Raw genomic sequence first — 20,228 nt, forward strand, 5'->3', positions numbered from 1 at the left:
ATTTTGGTCACAGCCATGAAAAACTGACTAATACAGCTCCCAATCTTAACATTAAGGCTACAAAGATAGAGTTGGAGAAGTATAGATTGGGCAGGGAAGGACTCCTTGGAGTCGTTTATCCCAGGTAAATAGATTAGAGAGAGGGTTAAAAAGGGCAAGTGTGCTAGTCAGCTTTGCATTGATATAACCAAAATACCTGACAAGAACAACTTAAGAGGAGGGAAGTTCATTTTGGTTCATAGCTTCAGAGTTTTAGTCTATGGTTAGCCAAATCCATCACTCTGGACCCAAGGTGAAGCAGAACATTATGAAAAAGAGCATAGTGGAGGAGTATTGCTCACCACATGGTGTCTGGGAAGCAGAAAGAACAAGGGGAAGAGCCTATAGGGAAGATGAAACCTTTAGGGCACACCCCCTGAAATGACGTACCTCCTTCAATCACACTTCACCTACCTACAGTTTACTACCAAGTTGATCTATTCAAATTAGAATGGACTGATTAGACTGCAGTTCTTCTTATCTAATCATTTAACTTCTGAATATTCCTGAATTAACACAGGAACTTTTGGGGAACACCATATATCCAAGCCTTAACAGCAAGGTTAATACCTATTTTACAATTGGGTTTCTAACTATCTCTTCCAAATTCAACTTGCAGAAAGTTTGGTTTCCTAAAGTGTGTTAGACATATATGAGTGCCTCAAGGGATAGGACAGACTCCAGAGGAAAAGGGAGAAATTGTTCTGAAATCCTGGGTGTTGGTATTCAAACAGAAGTGCTTTGGGAATCTGAAGTTGATTGGCTTGTGGTTGTGCAGCTGCTTTGTGATACTCAGAACCAGAAGAAATATTTAAATCAATCTTTTTAATATACTTATCATGAGGAATGAGTTGTGTGTAGTGAATGGCACAAATGCAACCACAACCACAAGTCAAATGGATTAAAAAGCACCTCTGAGTATGAAGGTGGTATCTCATAATTAGATTGAGTTCAGTCATTAATATTCAAGGTGGAAACTCCAATATCCAAATATGTCTGGCAATATTTCACTTCAAAGGTTTTGGTCAATAAATGTTTTTGTGGTGTATTCAGGGTTCCCAAGCCAACAACTTCTGTCATGGGATGTCTGCCACCCAAAGAAGAAGGGAAGGAAAGAACCTGGGCTTTACATATTGCCATTAAGTTGGCCAAGCAAGGATATGTATAACAAACTGCTCTGTGAATGGTCAGAGAACTAAATGAAGTTGCTTGTTGAATATAGGTAACTTCATAAAAAATGGTCTCAATCTTCAAGTTGATAAAATTTATTTTAATAATCTTGGGGCACTGAATAGTAGGGAGTTTGCACATTGAGGCCAATGTTATCTGCTTGCACATAGTTGAGTCTTTGACAGATGTCCTAGTCTCAGAGAAACAACCATTTTGAGACTTGGCCTATGTACTTCAAACTTCTTTCCCTAACAGGCTGTCAGAATTAATCTCTCAATAGGTCTGGGGCAGTAAGGTATGGTGACATTGATTTTCCACTAGGAAGATAAGAGTCAGGAGAAAAGCAGTGACAACTTTTAAGCTTAATAGCCAGTCACATAGGGAAGAAACATTGCAAATAATGGGTTTTAGGGCCTGAAAAACATCTGAGCTTCTATATAGACACATCCAGACCTTAGTAGAATGGCCAAAAAAGTAACTTTGTGAATGGTAGATGAAAGTAAGTATCAGGATGATCATCTACATGGAATAAAGGGAGAGGTAATTTAAGGGTTCTTCTGACCAAAATATAGTTCCTGATACTACCTGCTAAAGTTAGTGTTGGAGTGGCCTCTTAGGATCTGTATGAATTAATGAAAACACATAGATATAAAGAACTTTTAATGCACTGCATTAAAGTATTATCTTGCTGGTGGATAGTTAACCAATTAGTGAAGATTTATTTTTATATGATTAGTCCATTAGCACCAATTTTTACCATCTACAGTCAGAGGTTCTGGAGAGACATGATCCAGGACTGGAAAGGTTTAGAAATAAAAACAATTTCTGTGCTGGATGACTGCTATATATAGTGCTGCCCAACAAGATATAATGAATAAATCCTGCAAGCCTCTAGGTTCTGGCTGCTCAGATGGTAATTAGTATTATCACCATACTGCAGAGTAGGAAATTGAGACCTAAGGAAGTTAAGCAAATTTTATCATGATCACAGAACTTGGGTGAACTCTGGTTTTTAACCTAGAGGTATCTCAACCTAAAGGCAGTTTTCTTCTTCATCTTTACAACATTGTATCCAGAGGGTTAGAGGTAACCTGAAGATGGCATATTCTTATGCCACAGTTTTCAGAAATAAAAGAACAAAACAAAAAACAAACCTATTGGATACAAATAATCCTTTATAAACCTGGATGTGGGGACTTGGAAAGTTGCCACATTGGATTATCTAGATCTGTCTCAAAGAACATATAAATATTCCTGGCAGTTCTTTGTCAGGAGTTATTTCCTAATGCTTATACATTCTTTAGTTTTTACTTCCTGGGAGAAATTCAAAACAGTGAGCAGGGAAAATGAAAATGGTTAGAACTAATTGCATAAGGACTTTGCCACCAAATGACATGAGAAAACAATAACATTTATCTTTGAATAAAATGAGTATTTGGGCTCATTTGCCTACCCTCAGCTCAGTTTTCATTTTCCTTTCCTCTCAAAATGCCCAGAGGGACCATATTTTTGTTTAATGACCTTCAGAATGATTCTTTAGAAATCTGAGGCTATCAGAGTTGGAAGCAATGCGAAAATAATTGTGGATTATTATTGTATGACGACAGTGGCAGCTGGGCTGTTTTTTCCTCTCTGTTCAGACTTTTCTCTTCATTTTCCCAGAAACCTTATATCCCAAGGTTTAACTCAGAAGCAAATCTCATATAGGTGATAAACCTTGCCAGACATGGTACGTAATATAATTTCAGACAGACCCTTAACTGTTCTTCCGAAAGACCCTAGGGAGTAAAGCAATCTTATATCTAGATGTTCTCCATAATATTACTTTTATTTACTCTCTGAAAATGTGTGTGGGTTGTTGTACTGTACATAAAGCAAGTATATCTCTTAAATATTATACCTGTGAACTTAAGTGCTGGTTTTTGTGTTTTCTTGTCAAAACTCCTGCAAACAGAAGAAAAATTGTTATGGTCAAACACTAATATGAGCATTACTCTCTCAAATCATTTACACACAGACACTCACATCTGAGGCTAGAGAATCAGCATAGATTCTAACTTTCTGTGAACACTTAGGATGTATTGAGGAGGGTGTGGTTGAACAGGAGTAGATGCAGATACTGTAAATGCTATAATGAAGAAAGTGGAAAGTGCTTTTTACTATTGTCCAATTACTCTGTCTCACAATTTCTTGCCTCAATTAAGAGAATCATAATTTAGATGATAACATATTTTTACCTTGATTGTTTAGCACTCCCTCATAGCTATCCCCTATGCCTTCACTGATGTTTGTATAGTGTTTGGTTACCACTTTGGTTGAAAATTTGTGGTAAGTAATAGACAGACTGGGACAGTATGTCAAAGTTGACTGAAGTTGTTGCTAAAGACAATGCCACGTGGTCAAAAATTCTTGAATATTCTTACATAATTTGTTATTGCTTGTCACTCTCTGGAATAGTGTCACTGTCTGCAAAAGTGTTATGCATTCCTTTCTAAGGTAGTCCAATCCCAGTAGTAAGACTTGCTCATATTCCCATCAGAGGAGTAAAACAAATTGGCTTCAAAACTCAAACCTATTCTCTGGTCACTGAACATACAAAATAAGTGGATGATTTCTTTCAATGCACATCCTTATTTTCCCTAGCTGCATTTCTAGAGAATTCTTTCAACCAAATTTTCTAGACCCTTTCTTGTAGCCTCATAATGGATATCTTGACCACAAGGAAGGAGGCTCTGGAGTATTTGCATTAGTTTTACAATAAGGAGGGATTAATGAAAGAATTATAAACTTCCTTGCCAAAGAAAAAAGCATTTTATGAATGTTTAATAATGCTTAAGACTCCCCTGGAGTAAGCTAAATGTCTAAGTGAACCATATCCTCTTAGGACTCTTAGGAAATACCCATGTCAAGTACAAAAAAAAAAAAAAAAAAAAAACAGGACATTATATATTTAGCAACTTTTAAGGTTCTACTCTACATCTCTTACATTTAGGGGACTTGTATGCTTTTCTAATTTTGCAGAATGCTTCATAAATCTTCTGGCTATTGGTGCCAGGTATTTCAAGTGGCTCTTAATGTGATGGGTGATGATATTTGAATGAGATAAAATAATATATATTTGTGATGTTGTTTGGTCATTTATTTAACTCCTTAGCTACCTATTTTGAAACTAAAGAGAAGAATGCAAAAAAGTGAAAGCAGTAACTTGCCAGCATGAAAATATAATGATGTGAATATTTATTTTTGATTTACTTACAAATATTTTCTCTTTAGGAATGCAAGCCAAAAATGTGGAGAAGTATAATAATACAGAAAGGAAATGCTCTTCTAATCCAGGAAGTTCAAGAAGAAGATGGAGGAAATTACACATGTGAACTTAAGTATGAAGGGAAACTTGTAAGACGAACAACTGAATTGAAAGTTACAGGTAGGAATTGGTTCTATCAAATACAGCAAATTAAATGCTAAATGTAACTTGGTTTGGGAAGAAAGAGTTTTGTTCAAGGAGGCAACTTTCTGTGAACTTAGAATTGGTTGCAAATCAAATAGTTGGAAAGCATACTATTAATAAATTTCACTGAAAAGTGCTATATGTAGAATAAGATTAATTTAAGGATCAAGAGCCTAATGTATACATACATATGACCATATGGTAAGTTTATATGATATTTTAGTGCAACTGTATTTTTCACTCTGACCCATCACATGCTGACAAGTATGGAGTATTCTTTTTGTGGCTTCATATCAGCAATCAAAAAGTTCTGGAGTTTGGAGCATTTAGGATTTCACGTTAGGGATATTCAACCTGTAGTATGTAAATACTTTAAATATATAATAATCTCACTTATATGTAGAATCCGAAAAAAAAGTCGAATATACATCAAGAGAGAGTAGGTGGGGCAGAGAAATAGAAATAGGGAGATGTAGGTCAAAAGGTATATACAAATTTACGATTATGTAGGTGGAATAAGTCTAGTGATTTACCATATAGCATGATGACTAGTTGATACTGTTATAGTGTTTGCTTGAAATTTGCTGAAAGAATAGATTTCAGGTACATTTAACACAAAAAAGTGAAAAAATAGCTTTATGAGATAGATAAGTTAATTTTCTAGACTACAGTAATCAAGTCACCATATATATGTATATTAAAATGTCATGCTGTATACTTCAAATACATATGATTTTAAAACACACATGTGTATGTTTGTATATATACATATACACATTTGTATTTTGGATAAAGTCTGAGCTATGATGAACTTTGAAACTATTCAGACAATTGCAATATTGATTACATTGATTTACTTATGATTAATGTATTTGGGCATTACCTGTTTAATCACCTAATGTTTACATCAACCAGTTAGTTAATTATCATGCCATTGCTAAGGGTAGGGATACATTTTTCTTCTTTATTTCTTTTTTTTTATGTCTGGAAGATCTCTTGGGGTAGTTTTAAAATCAGTCAACTTGTATTAATACTTGCTGAATTCAGTGCTAAAACCCATATGTGTATTTAAATTTGGGTTTTTTTTTTGTCCTTTCCAAAATTTTAAGTGAGAGTGTACACACATTTTGTCCACTCTCTATCATAATAAATGACAGTTTTACTTTAGTTTGAATTTGGAGAGCACCTTCTGTGAAAGTTTAAATAGTTATTTGGATTAGAATTGCTGTTCTTTCCCCCATGGACTTTTATTTTTTATTTATTTTTGTTGGTTCTTTTTAGTTATTCATAACAGTAGAATTAATTTTTATATAATTATACAAGCATGGAATACATCTTATTCTAGTTGGGACCCCATTCTTATGGATATACATGATGATGGGATTCAATATGGTGTATTCATATATGTGCATAGGAAAATAATTTCAAATTCATTCTTCTGTCTTCTCTTTTCCTATTTCTTCTTTCTTCCCTTCATCCCCCTTTGTCTAATCCACTGAATATCTATTCACCCCCCCTCCCCATTATTGTGGGTTAGCTTCCACATGTCAGATAAAATTTTCAATCTTTTCTTGGGGGGGGACTGGCTTATTATACTTATCATGCTAATCACCAGGTCCATCCATTTACTTACAAATGTCATAAAGTCAACCTTTTTATGGCTGAGTAATATTCCATTGTGTATATACACCACAGTTTTTCTTATCCATTCATCTGTTGAAGGGCACCAAGGTGTGTTCCATTCTCATGGGCTTTTAAAAAATAACTATCATATCAATCAGGCCAATCCCAAATTCCAAATATTTGCCTTTGATTAGTTTCTGTTTTCCTCAACATGAACTAGACTTCCTGGACTCATTCATGGTAGAATATTCAATCATAGGCAGTTATACATCATCAATAAGTGACCTGACCATGCTGACCATGCACAAAGGCTATGGCATTGTCACTTTGACTACAATCACCAATACTTATCAGATGCTTGGGAAACACATTCGTTTTGCAATCATTTACTACAGTTTGTAATATTGTAGTATTTGGTTTATGTTTAAATCGAACAATAATAAATCAAACACCAAATCTCCTTTACACTCTGATCTAATAAAATATGATAGCAACAATTTGCATCTTTATTTTTATTTTAGAATCTAGAAAGGCAAAGCTAGAGCCACTTTTGTGTATCTTATAAGGTGTTGATTTATTTGCTCTAAACTTTTAGTATAATTGAACTGTGGGATTCAGATTTCATCTGGATCCCTTACAGAGGTTCACCCCCTATTTTTTTTAAAGATTTTTGTTAAGTACTGAGGTTTGAGTCCAGGGGCTCTTTACTACTGAGCTACATCCCCAGCCCTTTTCATTTCAAAAAAATGAGACAGGGTCTTGCTAATTTGCCCAGGATGACCTCAAACTTTTAATCCTCCTACCTAAGCTTTCTGAGTTTCTGGGATGACAGTCATGTGTCACTGTGCCCAACAGGTTCACAAAATTTAATGTACATCAGAGTCATGTGGAGAAACCCAGGAAGGATGAGGAGAAAAATCTTCAAATACAGATTCCCATGTCTTTCTCTCAGATTCTTGTTTAGTACATCAATAAGATAAAGAATTTACTTACCTTTTTGTCCAGGCATTTGTATATATGCTTTCTAAGAGTGATTCTTTGAGAAACACTAGAAGAAAGAATGGTGCTTTTGATTTCTTGTAAGCATGTTGGTTCACACACATAAAACAATCATATTTCCATAGACCCCAAATTGTTTCCGTTAAACTTTTAAAAGCTATCATGAATATGATGGTCATTGGTAACCACAGGAAACCTGTCAAGGGATTATGTGGGTAAAGCAACCTCAATCAATGAAAAGTCATTTATTTACCATTCAAATAAAAAATATACTAAGTATATATTACATGCTAAGCAATGAACTAGATACAAGAAAAATCAAATTTAAGTCATGATTATCTTTGGGTCAATGTTGATTCACATGAGAAATATGATGTTTAAATATTAATAGTTTAAATGTTATGCTTCATGTAGAAACAAAATGGTTTCTTGAAATGGAAGCTAAAGAGGTTGCTGTGTGAAAGCTGATTCATTTTGCAATGTATGCTATACTGGCTTTGTATGCTGAGTATTATGAAAACAAAATTAAACAGATTGTCCTCTCATAATTCAGAATATAAAGCTGGGATTATTTAAAGAGAAATATTAACTTATTTTGAGTTTAGGAGTATACAGGCATAGGGTAAGAATTTCAATGTGAAATTAATGGGACATTTTAATTATAAAATTGAATAATATGACATTCTATAATATGGAGTATTGAAAATATACAAGCTTTACAAGATTTTCAGATTTTTAAAGGTTTTTTAAAGGTTATTTTCTGGCTGTTCTCTTAAAATTGATATTTCTTAGAAATATGTCTATAGTAAAACAAGTGTTCTCTTAAGGTTTATAGTTGATATTCATTTTAAGTAGATCAATTATAAAAAGATACAGGTATTCAAAACTGTTAAGTTAGAAGGTAACAATGTGCTTTATGAAATTATTCTTTCATATAAAATAATATGCTATAGTATTTCCTTAAACAGTTACCTTTTTACTACATTTAAATAGGATTTGCTTTAAATGCAACTTGTCTGGAATACTTTGGTTATATAAATCTTAGTATACCTGTGTGATGTTAATGTGGAAATTTCTTTTTATAGTTTTGGAAGCTGCAGATGAACAGGGAGGCTATAAGAATAAATAGACATGTTTAGGTCATTTGCCAATGATGAATACAGCTGGCAGCTTTATATCCCATGGCATATTTTAGGTAACTATTTGCTATTTTATAGATTTCCCCTGTATTCTCACATTGAATTTGTGCAGAGGGCTAGTTAAAGTGATAAAGAAAGACAGGGGAGTTGGTTAAAACAATGTGAAAATGTAGAGCAGGTGATAATGGAAGGAGGAGGAAAGGAGTGGGAGAACATGAGCAGGGTAATGGAATAGGGTCTCCTGGGATTACAGGACAAGGTCAGCCTTGAGAAGAAGGTCAGTGGTACACATAAATTATGAGGATGTTAAAAAATGAATAAATGCAGGAAGCCATCACTAATTAACTTTATCTGGAAGGTAATTCACAGTTCACTTGACAAATCTTTCACAAATTCATGCTTTTATGAAGCTTTTTAGAAATGAGCATTGGCTACTTAGAAAAAAATCCCAATAACCTGTTATCTAGTGAATATGCAAATAACACTCTTCCTCTGGATTGTTGTAGATATCTCTAGAGTTCCTGATTGGAGTCTTTTCACATATTGGGAGTAATCCCTTAAACATTGGTGTCTGAATGCTATGACTAGAGGGTTTATTTTATGGATATGCTTCAAAGATTTGATGCTCGGTCACTGTAAAGCATGGTAGCATAGCAATCTAGATGTGCAGAACTTGGTAAAACTGTAAAGTAAAATTTGGGATCAGTCTGTGGTGAAGATGTTCAAATGCATGACTTCAGCAAGTGCTTTTAATTTCCACTTTGCAAAGTTTAACAGTGGTGCATTGTTGCAGGTTTCATTTAGACTACATTGTTGTTAGAATAAACTTCCTCTGGTGTGGAAAATAGTAGCAATATACACACAGGTATAAATTTCACATTCATGTTGGTGATCATGGTGTTTGTGGTCCTTACTCTTAGTTCCTTTATGCCTCTGCTGTTAATGCTGAGACACTGGGGTGAGAAAAAAACATGGACTGTAGTGATATGGTTGAGAGTTGGTGGAATAAATGAAATTTGGTATTTTGATTAAGGATAATACAACAGGGGAAGTGGTCTTTAAGCCAACAATTATATAATAATCATGACCGGGGGACCCAGACAGTTAATGTCTATTTTTAGAGCTCACTATGTGGTACACATTGTGCTTAGGGTTTTTCATTCATTTTCTCATTTAATATTCACAACAACCATAAGACAGTGGTTATTATTATTGTCCCCATTTTACAGAAGAAGAAACTAAAACTCGGAGATATGCTGTGCCCAGGGCTATGTGCTTTATAATTGTAAGAGTACAAATATGAATCTAGGTCTTTGACTCTTAAATATAAATTTTTACCATCACAAAGAACAAGTCATATAATTTCATTCACTAAACATACATTGCCTATCTTGAGAATATATACCAAAATATTTGTCACACCATCCATCTTTCCACTGAAATATTCCTTTTAGGACATGTACCATTTGGTTTTTAATAATTCTGTATTAGAGCTTAAACACCCCTCATAGGGTACACTTGAAATTTTGAGTTTAGTCCTTAGCTCTTAATCTTTTTGTTTTGGTACCAGTGATTGAACCAAGTGGTATTTAACCACTGAGGCACATCCCCAGCTCTTTTTAAAGTTGCTTAGGGCCTCACTAAATTGCTGAGGCTGATCTTGAACTGTGATCCTACTCTCTCAGGCTCACGAGTTGCTGGAATTACAGGCATATACTGTCATGTGTGGCCTCAGTTAAAATCTTTAGGAATGAAAAGCAGAATCAAATCAGTACTAGGGCTAATGCCAGAGAAGTAAGAAGGAAAAACAAAAATGCATGAAAGATGGAATTTGCCAGATTTCATGTTTTGGTGCCTCAGTCCCTATTAATTTGACATTTCATATTGAGGAAAAAATAGATTCAAATAGGTTTACTGAAGTTATGATAGTGATACTGAACTAGGGTAAGTGAAGCAATGGAGAAGCATCTAGTTAAACAGTATGGTTCAGTTGGTAAAGATCTGTTTGCACATAAATCAGTGCATGCTATGTGCAACAAGTAATTCAGGATCCAAGTTTTTTAATGTGGTTCTGAAAGCAGACAGTAGGGAGATGGAAGAATGATCCCCTGGGAACCTGTAAAAATATTAAATTTATTCAAGGGAACAGTGTTCTGTGGAACTCAAATTCTGAGGGAGATTAACAAAATTTTCAAGAGATTTCCAGGAGAGGAGAGGAGAGGAGGAAAAATGAGAGGGGAGAAGAAAAAAGAGGCTATAACCATTTGTTTATTTGCTAGATTAAATTCAAACAATTTTATTTTTGCAAGTCATCCCAAGGAAGCTTATTGCTTATAATATTCTAATATTTATTAATTTATCAAAGTGAAATGGCATGCATTTTAGGACATTTCCTAAACTTGTATGACCATATAACACATTTTTCCCCTTGAGATCATTTGAGGATGCTGTTTCCACAGAATAAACATTAGGAAAGCTAAGTGAATAGCTAAGTGAGTACGTAATTTATTGGGATTCTACTAATGCCTGTAACTTCATGGTTTCAATAAAATATTTATTGGACACTTACTTTATATCACAACTATAATTAGTATGTTTCATTGTTTGTCTTATTTTCCTAACAAGCCTTAAAGGATGGCATTTGTTGATCATTTCTTTTCTTTGTTCCCAAGTTCTGAGTGTATAGCAGGTTTTCAAAAATTATTATTTGTAGCTTTGTCTGGAAGGGTGTTTATTTGATTGGTGAGTGCTTTAGTTGGGTACCAATAAGACAGCTTGTGTTTGTAGAACAATTTATAATTTTGAATCATTTTACTCCTGTTGAATGAATATAAATTTACAAATGAATTTAAAATCATTTTACATTCTCTTGCTCACAAGGACTTTATGGAGTTAGCAGCAAAGGTGATATTATTATCATTAGTAGTACTAGTAGTAGTAATAGTAGTAGCAATAGAAATTTTTAAAAGTGTAAACTATGGCTTGGAGAAATTTAAAAACATTTGTCCCGGGATGGCAGGTGTTAAATAGTATGGTTAGAACTAGAACCACCATATCCTGAATCTTAGTACATGCTTTTCTTACCTTACCTCCCCCCTTTTATTCTCTCTAAAGTCCCTTAATCTTGGGTGCTGGGTCAAAAGAAGAGATACAACCCTGGAAGGATTGAAAGTTGGTGAGTCCCAAGCTCAGGTATAAGGGTCCCTAAAATAACCTTTAATCTAAAATGTTAGTATGTCAATCAATTGCTTTGTCTTTAAGAATAATTGTTAATTTAATAGGAAAAGCATTTGGATGGCAGAGTTCCCTACTCAATATTCAAATGTTTCTAGCAGCCAGGTTGGTCATGTATATGAGTGGTGTAGACCAGGTGTTCCAGGCAATAGGGAGTGGCAAATTGGAGTATGCTGGCTGCACCCATTCAGCCCTAACTGATTGCTGCCAGGTGAGACTAAGAATCCAATATTGCCAGGTCTCTAATTTTGAGGAGATGTGGAAATCTGGTTTTTATGTGAAAAACCCTGGATTGTAAAGCACTCTATGGACCAAATAAAGCATGCTTGTGAGCTGAATCAATTTGGGCCTGTTTGTGGCATTTGCCTTAAAATATTTGTTTCAGTAGGACATTTAAACAAGCGACTGACTGTGTGGCTTGCTCAGAATCAGCTGCACTATTTCCATCTTCAGTAGTGAGTAGGGAAAAAATGTAAAACCCTGAAGTGGCCTAGAGAGAAGTTAATACACAAACTGAGAACAGCACTGGGAAGTTATCATAATCACACCATCCAATAAACTGGTTGATCCAAGTAGAGAGTGAAGGGCACAATTTATGGATGTAATACTACAGGAGGGCTATTGACAAATTGATCACCTTACAGAGATGGGCGATTTAGATGATAAAGCAAGTTGGTCTCAAATGTTCCAGAAAAATAAAGAGCTCGGCTGAGAAAGAATCCACCTTAAAGCTGCCCTGAAGCAGTGTGATGTGAAGCACGGAAAGAAACAAATCATTGGCATATGTTCTTTCTCCTCCACGTACTCTCTGAGCAGCCAGTTAACATGATCTGAATGTCTGTATCCTGATTATCACATGAAAATGGATCTCGTTTGTACCTTTTTTGTGACTTAATAAAAAAAGACCTCAGCAGTCAATAGTGCTTGGCTGCATTAAGAGAACTTTTCACATGACTTACTGTGCATTTCATAATTGACTGTTCTTTTGCACGCTTGCAGGTGCAAAAATCTCAGGACTAAACTGGCTCGAAGAAGCTTCAGTACCTTTCCTCCTAGGCCTCCTTTTCCTTTCCTGTGTTACTCTGGCCATTGCAGTGTACCAAACCTTCCCTCAATGGTATCTCTTTCCCTTATTCACCTATTTTAAATATTCTAATGTCCTGTCTTCTTTGTAACCCATTTTCTCAGAACTTTGTTTTCTGCTGGAGCTAATCTAATATCTCAATGAGTATAGGAATCTGTGACTGAAAAGAGCCCAAAATTTTCCTTCTCAGCTAACATATTTGCAATTTAATAGATATTTCAATTCTGTAACTCATAGGCATAACTAATGCTATGAATTTCTGGCAACTTGGCAGAGCCTGTGGGAGCCTTTCCCAGAGTGTCATAATTCCTACCCTGCCACTTGTTCTCTCTAGAAACAAGGTCAACCCTATTCCTGACCTTTAGGGACTAGGGAGAAAAATAACCTGCTTAGGATTACTAGAAAGGAGGATTTTTGGTGTCAGTTTAAAGAGTGATTTTTTTATCAGTCCTCCTCAGCCATTCTTATTGAGTCTCTCCTTTTTCTCCCAGATTTTCTTCACTGTGCCCCCGACCTTTGGCACAGAGCCGTCTAGTAACCCTATAGTGACTGCCAGGGTCAAAGAGATTGCCAGTCTTTGTCCTAGGAAAATGTGTGTGTCATGTTTCTGTGCCCTATAGGGTGATGAACTAACACTATTAACTGTCCCATCCACAGAAAGACAGCCTTGTTTTTCTGCAAAGCCAGGGACTATGAGAACATTTGTTCCTATGGACTTATTTTGCAAGCAGCTGTGTAGGGGATCAGCTTGGAGAGCTGGGAGTGAACAAGTTGGAGCATATGACAGCAGGATATGGCAAATGTGCCCAATCCAGGCCAGTTCTGCTCTGATGGTTCTCTTTCAGTATCAGAGCTGATCTTTGACTCCTTGACTGTCTTCTCTGACACCAAGTTATTGCTGGGAGAGGAAAGTTTGGGGGAGGGTTTGAATTATGTCTCCTAGTTTGCACCCATGGGCACAGATTTTTCTAGGTCCATTATGTTTATGTCTGATAGTCTTGGCTACCTCGTTTTCCCCTAATTTGGAAGCAGTGATTTGAACAAGCTGAGAATATTCTTTTTTAATTGCTTTTATTTTTTAAATACATGACAGCAGAATGCATCACAATTCTTATTACACATATAGAACAAATTTTTTCATATTTCTGTTTCTATACAGCCACTTTTCTAAGGGGCTTACCATTATATTAATGTCCTCCAAGATCTGCTGCTCCTGATACAAAGATTTACCCTTATACATAAATACCACATAGAATTATGGAACTAAGATAGGGTTGTGTGCTTTCACATAGATGATCTCATTTAGTCATCGTAAAATCTTATGAGATATGTTATTTCATCCCTAATTTACAGATATGGAAATTGAAATTTGGGAGGTAGTTTTTCCAAATGTTCTACAGCAAATAATGATGATCCTTTAAAGACATGGGTGGTTGTTGTTTTACAAAACCTGACTTCTTTTCACTAGTAAAAGCTTATATAACAATGAACTGCTCATGGCACTATGATCTCATTTGACTAGAACGGATTTTCTTATAGGTAGAAGGATGAGACCTTATGCTGAGCAACATATCTACAGGAAGATGCTTCTAACACATGTACATAGATGCACATACACACACATAAAGGGAGTTCAGTGAAACAAGAATTTTATTCTAGGAGAAGACCAGTGAAAAATTTAAAAAAAACTTGTTTTGCTCCCATGGTCCCTGTTTCAGAACCAGAATATTATGACCCAAATCCTGATTCTGACATTAGCTTTGTAATTTTGAGAAAACTAATTTACTTCTCTGAACCTCAGTGTCTTTCCCATGTATACAGGTAGAATAATGTTGATATCTTGAACTGAAGAAAATAAATGAATGCTCTCTAGGAAGAAGGTTCTCAGCAATTGATGTTAGTATAATTATTAGTATTATCATCATCATCATTATTATTACTAAATAAGTTATAAAGGTGACCTTGTAGCCATTTCACCACAAGAAAGTAATTTTTAAATAGCCAAAGACAAATTGCTATTGTTAATATAGTTCTTTTTAATAGAGGATGAATTTTAAAAATCAGCAATTTAACCAAGGGCTATGAAAAACTCAAGCACAGAGCCACATAAATAGGGATTTCAGGAAGAACTATTTCATTCAAGGAGATGCAGTCATGTAGAATAATTTGTCAATTAAGATGGTCAGAACAAATGCTGTTGTCTGTACAGTGAGTTTTGCAGCCAGCAATACATTTTAATGGTGAGTGAGCCAAGAGCAAAGGTGGCTAAGACAAAGCTAAGTAGAAACGAGTCCACAGAACAAGCATGTCGGGGAGACTGGCCTTTTCCTGTCCGGCAATTCTTTATGTCATTATGATTCATCCCTAGTAGTTTGTAAAGGCAGTTAAATGGCCTCCTTTGGCTGTCAAATGGGAAAATAATTCATCAGTTCAAGTCCATAAATCATTTCTTGGTACCAAGAGTACTTTATGTAGCTGGAAATGTCTCCTTGAGTTGGCACTATGCTTCAGCAGAGATCCTGAGGAGCAACTGGCAGACACCAGATGCAAAAGTCCGAATGATGACCTGCATGGGCATGGCTCTGTAGAGAAGAAAGTTATTTTTTTTATGGGGCACGTTCCTTGTCTGAATTGCCTGGAAAACCACATGCTTGTGTGTCTGGTATAGTAATCACTTAGTGTGTTTGTTGAGTGGATTTAAATATTTTATGTATTTTGGATCCTTTGAATTGGAGGCCACCTATAATGTCTGATAATTCTCTGTACCTGAGTTTGGGTAAGCAAGATGGGAAGGCAGTAATAATAATATTCAGAATTTATTAGACTAATAACCCGAATTTTTGTTAAATTTTAATGATCAGGGGCATCATAGCTTCACCATAATTCTGGCATGTTAGTTGTGTGAGAAAGAAGTGTGCTTTAATTTTTTTAATAAAAAGCATTTTAAATTATGTTTTAACTGCCTAATTCCTCTTGCTCCTAAAATCCAACATTTGTCAATACATTCTTTGTTAGTAAAAGTATTCTCATGATGCTATATAATTTTCATGATCATTTGAGGTGAAAAGTGCTAAGTACATTTGAGGACATGTAAATAAGTATTTATTATCTAAGGCAGTATTATCAAACTCTGGGTCCACAAGTAATACATTTAATATTCTTTGAATATTCACCAAATGCTTATTGTGCTAGGTGAACAGTGGTGAACAAAGCTGGACATGGTGGTGCTTGCCTGTAATCCCAGTGACATGGGAGGCTAAGGCAAGATGATTGCAAGTTTGAGGTCAGTGTCAGCAACTTAGTAGAGCCCTAAGCAACTTAGTGAGACCCTGTCTCAAAATAAAACACAGAAAGGGATGGGGACGTAGCTCATTGGTTAAGCGCCCTGGGTTCAATCACCAGTACCAAAATAAATAAATAAATAAAAATGTGGGGAATAAAGAGAGATATGTTGTCTTCCCTGATGGAGCTTGAAGTATACTGGGGGGCATTAAATTAATAAATATGTGGTTAGTTATATAGTTATATATTGCAATACCTGATAAAAAAGGAAAATAGACTGAGATTGGGGACCATCTACTTGATGCAAAATAACATTTAAACTGGACTCTGAAAGGTAAGAAGTAGTCAAAAAGGTGAACAATGAGTGAAAATATTCAGAGGGAACATCATATGTTGATGGTAGCTTGGACTAGAGATACAGTTATAGATATTTAAAAAGCAGGCAGATTCAAGAGATAACTGCAAAGATAGATATGTTTATACCTTCTCATGATGGTTCTTTTGTTACTGATTTTAGAAATAGTTGGACAATAGTGTTTTTTTTTACTGAAATGGGGAAGACTGAAGGAGGCCACATTTTGTGGGGTGTATTAAGAGCTCTGTTTGACCATGTTTATTTGAGCTATCTATTGGATATCCTCTAGAGAATGTTAAGTAGACAATTAGATATATGAGTCTTGTATTCAAAGAATAGTGTGGGCTGGGTATATACATTTTAGAGCTGTCTGCCTGGTATATAGAATGGGATAAAATAAAGTACTAAATTTTGTGGGGAAATTGATGATTGCTATGGAGATCAATGCAAAATGCAGCTCCTTGGCTTTATGTTACAGATTTTCCCCAGAATCATGACAGTGTAAAAAAGCTACTCATCATGATTTTTTCCAAGCCTCATCAAATTGTTAAATATCAAGCATGATGTTTGTACCTGTATTTTGTTGATATATGTAATGATATCCTGCATTTAGCTGACATTTGAATCTTTAGAGCTAGAAGAATATAACTAATGTCATGGTAAACCTAGTCACTATTTATTATATAAACTGGGGATCACATTAATAACTTTATATGCATTATTTCTAATTTTTACCACAAACCTGAAAAGTACAGGCCCCAATTTTTAGGTAAAGAACTCAGACTTGATAAGTTATAAAACTTCCCTAAGGCCACACAACAAGTAAATGTGGGACCTGCCATTCCAGTTCAACATTTTAGAAAGTGACATGAAATTTCCTTTTGGATGAAATTAAACCCCTATCACTCACCATGCACAAAACTTAACTCAAAATGGATTAAGGACCTAGGAATTCAACCAGAGACTCTGTGTCTAACAGAAGAAAAAGTAGGCCCTAATCTTCATCATGTAGGATTAGGCCTCAACTTCCTTAAGACTCTATAGCACAAGAATTGAAACCAAGAATCAATAATTGCAATGGAATCAAACTAAAAAGTTTCTTCTCAACAAAAGGAACAATCTGTGAGGTGAACAGAGAGCCCACATCCTGGGAGCAAATTGTTACTCCTCACACATCAGATAGAGCACTAATCTCTAGGATATATAAACAGAAAAAGCTAAGCACCAAAAAAACAAATAACGCAATCAACAAATGGGCCAAGGAACAGAACAGACATCAGAAGAGGATATATAATCAATCAACAAATAAATAAAAAAATGCTCAGCATCTCTAGCAATCAGAGAAATGCAAATCAGAACTACTCTAAGATATCATCTCACTCCAGTCAGAATGGCAGCTATTATGAAGATGAACAACAATTAAGTATTGGTGAAGATGTGGGGAAAAAGGTATAGTCATACACTGCTGGTGGGACTGAAAATTGGTGCAGCCAATATGGGAAGCAGTATGGAGATTCCTTGGAAATCTGGGAATGGAGCCACAATTTGACCCAGCTTTCCCTCTCCTCGGACTATACCCAAGGGACTTAAAAACAGCATACCACAGGGACACAGCCACATCAATGTTTATAGCAGCACAATTCACAATAGCTAAACTGTGGAGCCAACCTAAATGCCCTTCAGTGGATGAATGGATAAAAATGTGGCATATATACACAATGGAATATTACTCAGCAATAAAAGAGAATAAAATCATGGCATTTGCAGGTAAATGGATGGAGTTGGAGAAGATAACGCTAAGTGAAGTTAGCCAATCCCAACAAAACAAATGCCAAATGTTTTCTCTGATATAAGGAGGCTGATTCATAGTGGGGTAGGGAGGGAGAGCATGGGAGGAATGGATGAATTCTAGATAAAGCTGAGGGGTGGGAGGGAAAGGGAGGGGGCAGGGGATTAGCAAGGATGGTGGAATGTGATGGACACCATTATCCAAAGTACATGTATGAAGACTCAAATTGAGTGTCAACATACTTTATATATAAACAAATATGAAAAATTGAAGTATATATGTGTAATAAGAATTGTAAAGCAAAGAAAAAAACACCAAAGTACATGTATAAAGGCATGAATTGGTGTAAACATACTCTATATACAAAGATATGAAAAATTCTACTCTATATGTGTGTAATAAGAATTGTAATGCAAAAAAAGAATTCAGGTATAATTGTAATGTACCAATTAAAAAATAAATTAATAGAATAGAGAGAGGAAATAAGGGGCAGGGAGGAAGTAAGGAAAGGGAGTAATACTGGGAATTGAAATGGAGCAAATTATGTTATAGGCATTATGAACATGTCAAAATAAACCCCACAATTATGTAAAATTATAATGCACTAATAAAAGCATAAATGAAAAAAAGAAATTTCCTTTTGAATTCTTATGATTTGCCAACTTTTACACCCAAAGGAAAATCTAGAAAGAATAAAGTGTTGATATGGAAAATTTGCTGCTGGGTCTGCTATTAAATAAAAGTCTGCTAGACTGGATTGTTACATGGGGCCTGTCCCTACACTTCTGGTGTACATGCACAGCTTCCTGTTGGGATACTCATTGCTTACTGACCATGTGGAGGAAACAACATCCTCTATAATGCCTTTTGGATTCCCTGTTCTGAATTCTTATTTGGATATGTATTACCAACAGTAGGGCAACTCCTTAAGTATGATACAATGAAAGGACTATACTGCCTGGTAAATAATTAGTTCATAATAAACTATAACTATTATAATTTTCTTCATCTTATTCAATGACAAGTTCACAAAAGCCCTATGAAGTAGGTATTTTTATTTTATTGGTGAAGAAATGAAGAATAATCAATATTAAGTAACTTTCCAGTGATTACACAGCCAATGAGGGAATGAATTGGAATTTAAAGACCAATTTCTGATTCCTAAGTTTATAATTCACACATTCTCAAGTTTAATGACTGAGCAAAGCCAGGAGACTACATTGGAAAACATTGAAGGTAGTCCTGAGTACTGGAGGGCCTTGAATGTCAGGAAGAATAATTCATATTCTTAGCCTGTTATGAAATAAGTGTTACAAAATATTATGATTTATCTTTATAAAGTTCCAGCTTTTGGTCATTGGGCAAATATTTCTAAACTGAAAGCCCTCATATCTAGGTGTAAACCCTGCTTACCTGTGTGCCCCCGAGATCCCAGAAGGTCTGTCTTCCCTTGTGCAGTCTAATCTGAAGACAGTTCTTTCTTATATTTTAATTATTATTATTATTATTTTTGGTACCAGGGATTGATCCCATGGGCACTTAACCACTGAGCCACATCCCCAGCCTTTTTTTGATTTTTTAAAAGTTTTTATTCTGAGATAGGTTCTCACTAGGTTGCTTATAGCCTTGTTAAGTTGCTGAGGCTGGCTTTGAACCTGCAATACTCCTGCCTCAGCCTCCTGAGCTGCTGGGATTACAGGCATGCACCACTGCACCCAGCAATCTTAATTCAATTTGAATAAGATTTCTTCAATATCTCTACTAGACACTATGATAGTTGCTATTGCATTGCTTGCTTGAAGCTTGTAGGAACACCTAATCATACCAAATGGCCTCTGTAGGTCTGGATGGTGGAGAGAGCTAGGAAAAAAGATGATTGAGAGATATTCATTGTTATTTTCTGGAGCTTCTGCAAAAGAGACCATAAGTCTATCCAGCCCTGTCATGTAAGTATTCTCTAATTCTTAAATACTTCTTTTGAAATTAATTAATTAATTTCTCATTGCTTGGAATTACACCTACACAGACTTTTTATTTACCCAGTAAAATCTAAGTTACCTTTC

The 20,228-nt window shown here is 35.4% G+C and overlaps 1 protein-coding gene across 1 annotated transcript in view; it reads left to right on the forward strand.

The window, feature by feature from the left end:
* Positions 1 to 20,228, forward strand: part of IL1RAPL2 (interleukin 1 receptor accessory protein like 2) — a gene marked incomplete at both ends in the record, with an annotated part of 1,059,270 nt that overhangs the window by 594,457 nt on the left and 444,585 nt on the right. Inside the window, one exon of the mRNA XM_081278297.1 lies at positions 4,483 to 4,636. Coding sequence (XP_081134423.1) covers positions 4,483 to 4,636 — 154 coding nt within the window. The remainder of the gene's footprint in view (positions 1 to 4,482; positions 4,637 to 20,228) is intronic.

Source organism: Spermophilus citellus (assembly GCF_964194105.1).
Source record: "Spermophilus citellus genome assembly, chromosome: X".
In the NCBI taxonomy this organism is placed as follows: domain Eukaryota; kingdom Metazoa; phylum Chordata; class Mammalia; order Rodentia; family Sciuridae; genus Spermophilus; species Spermophilus citellus.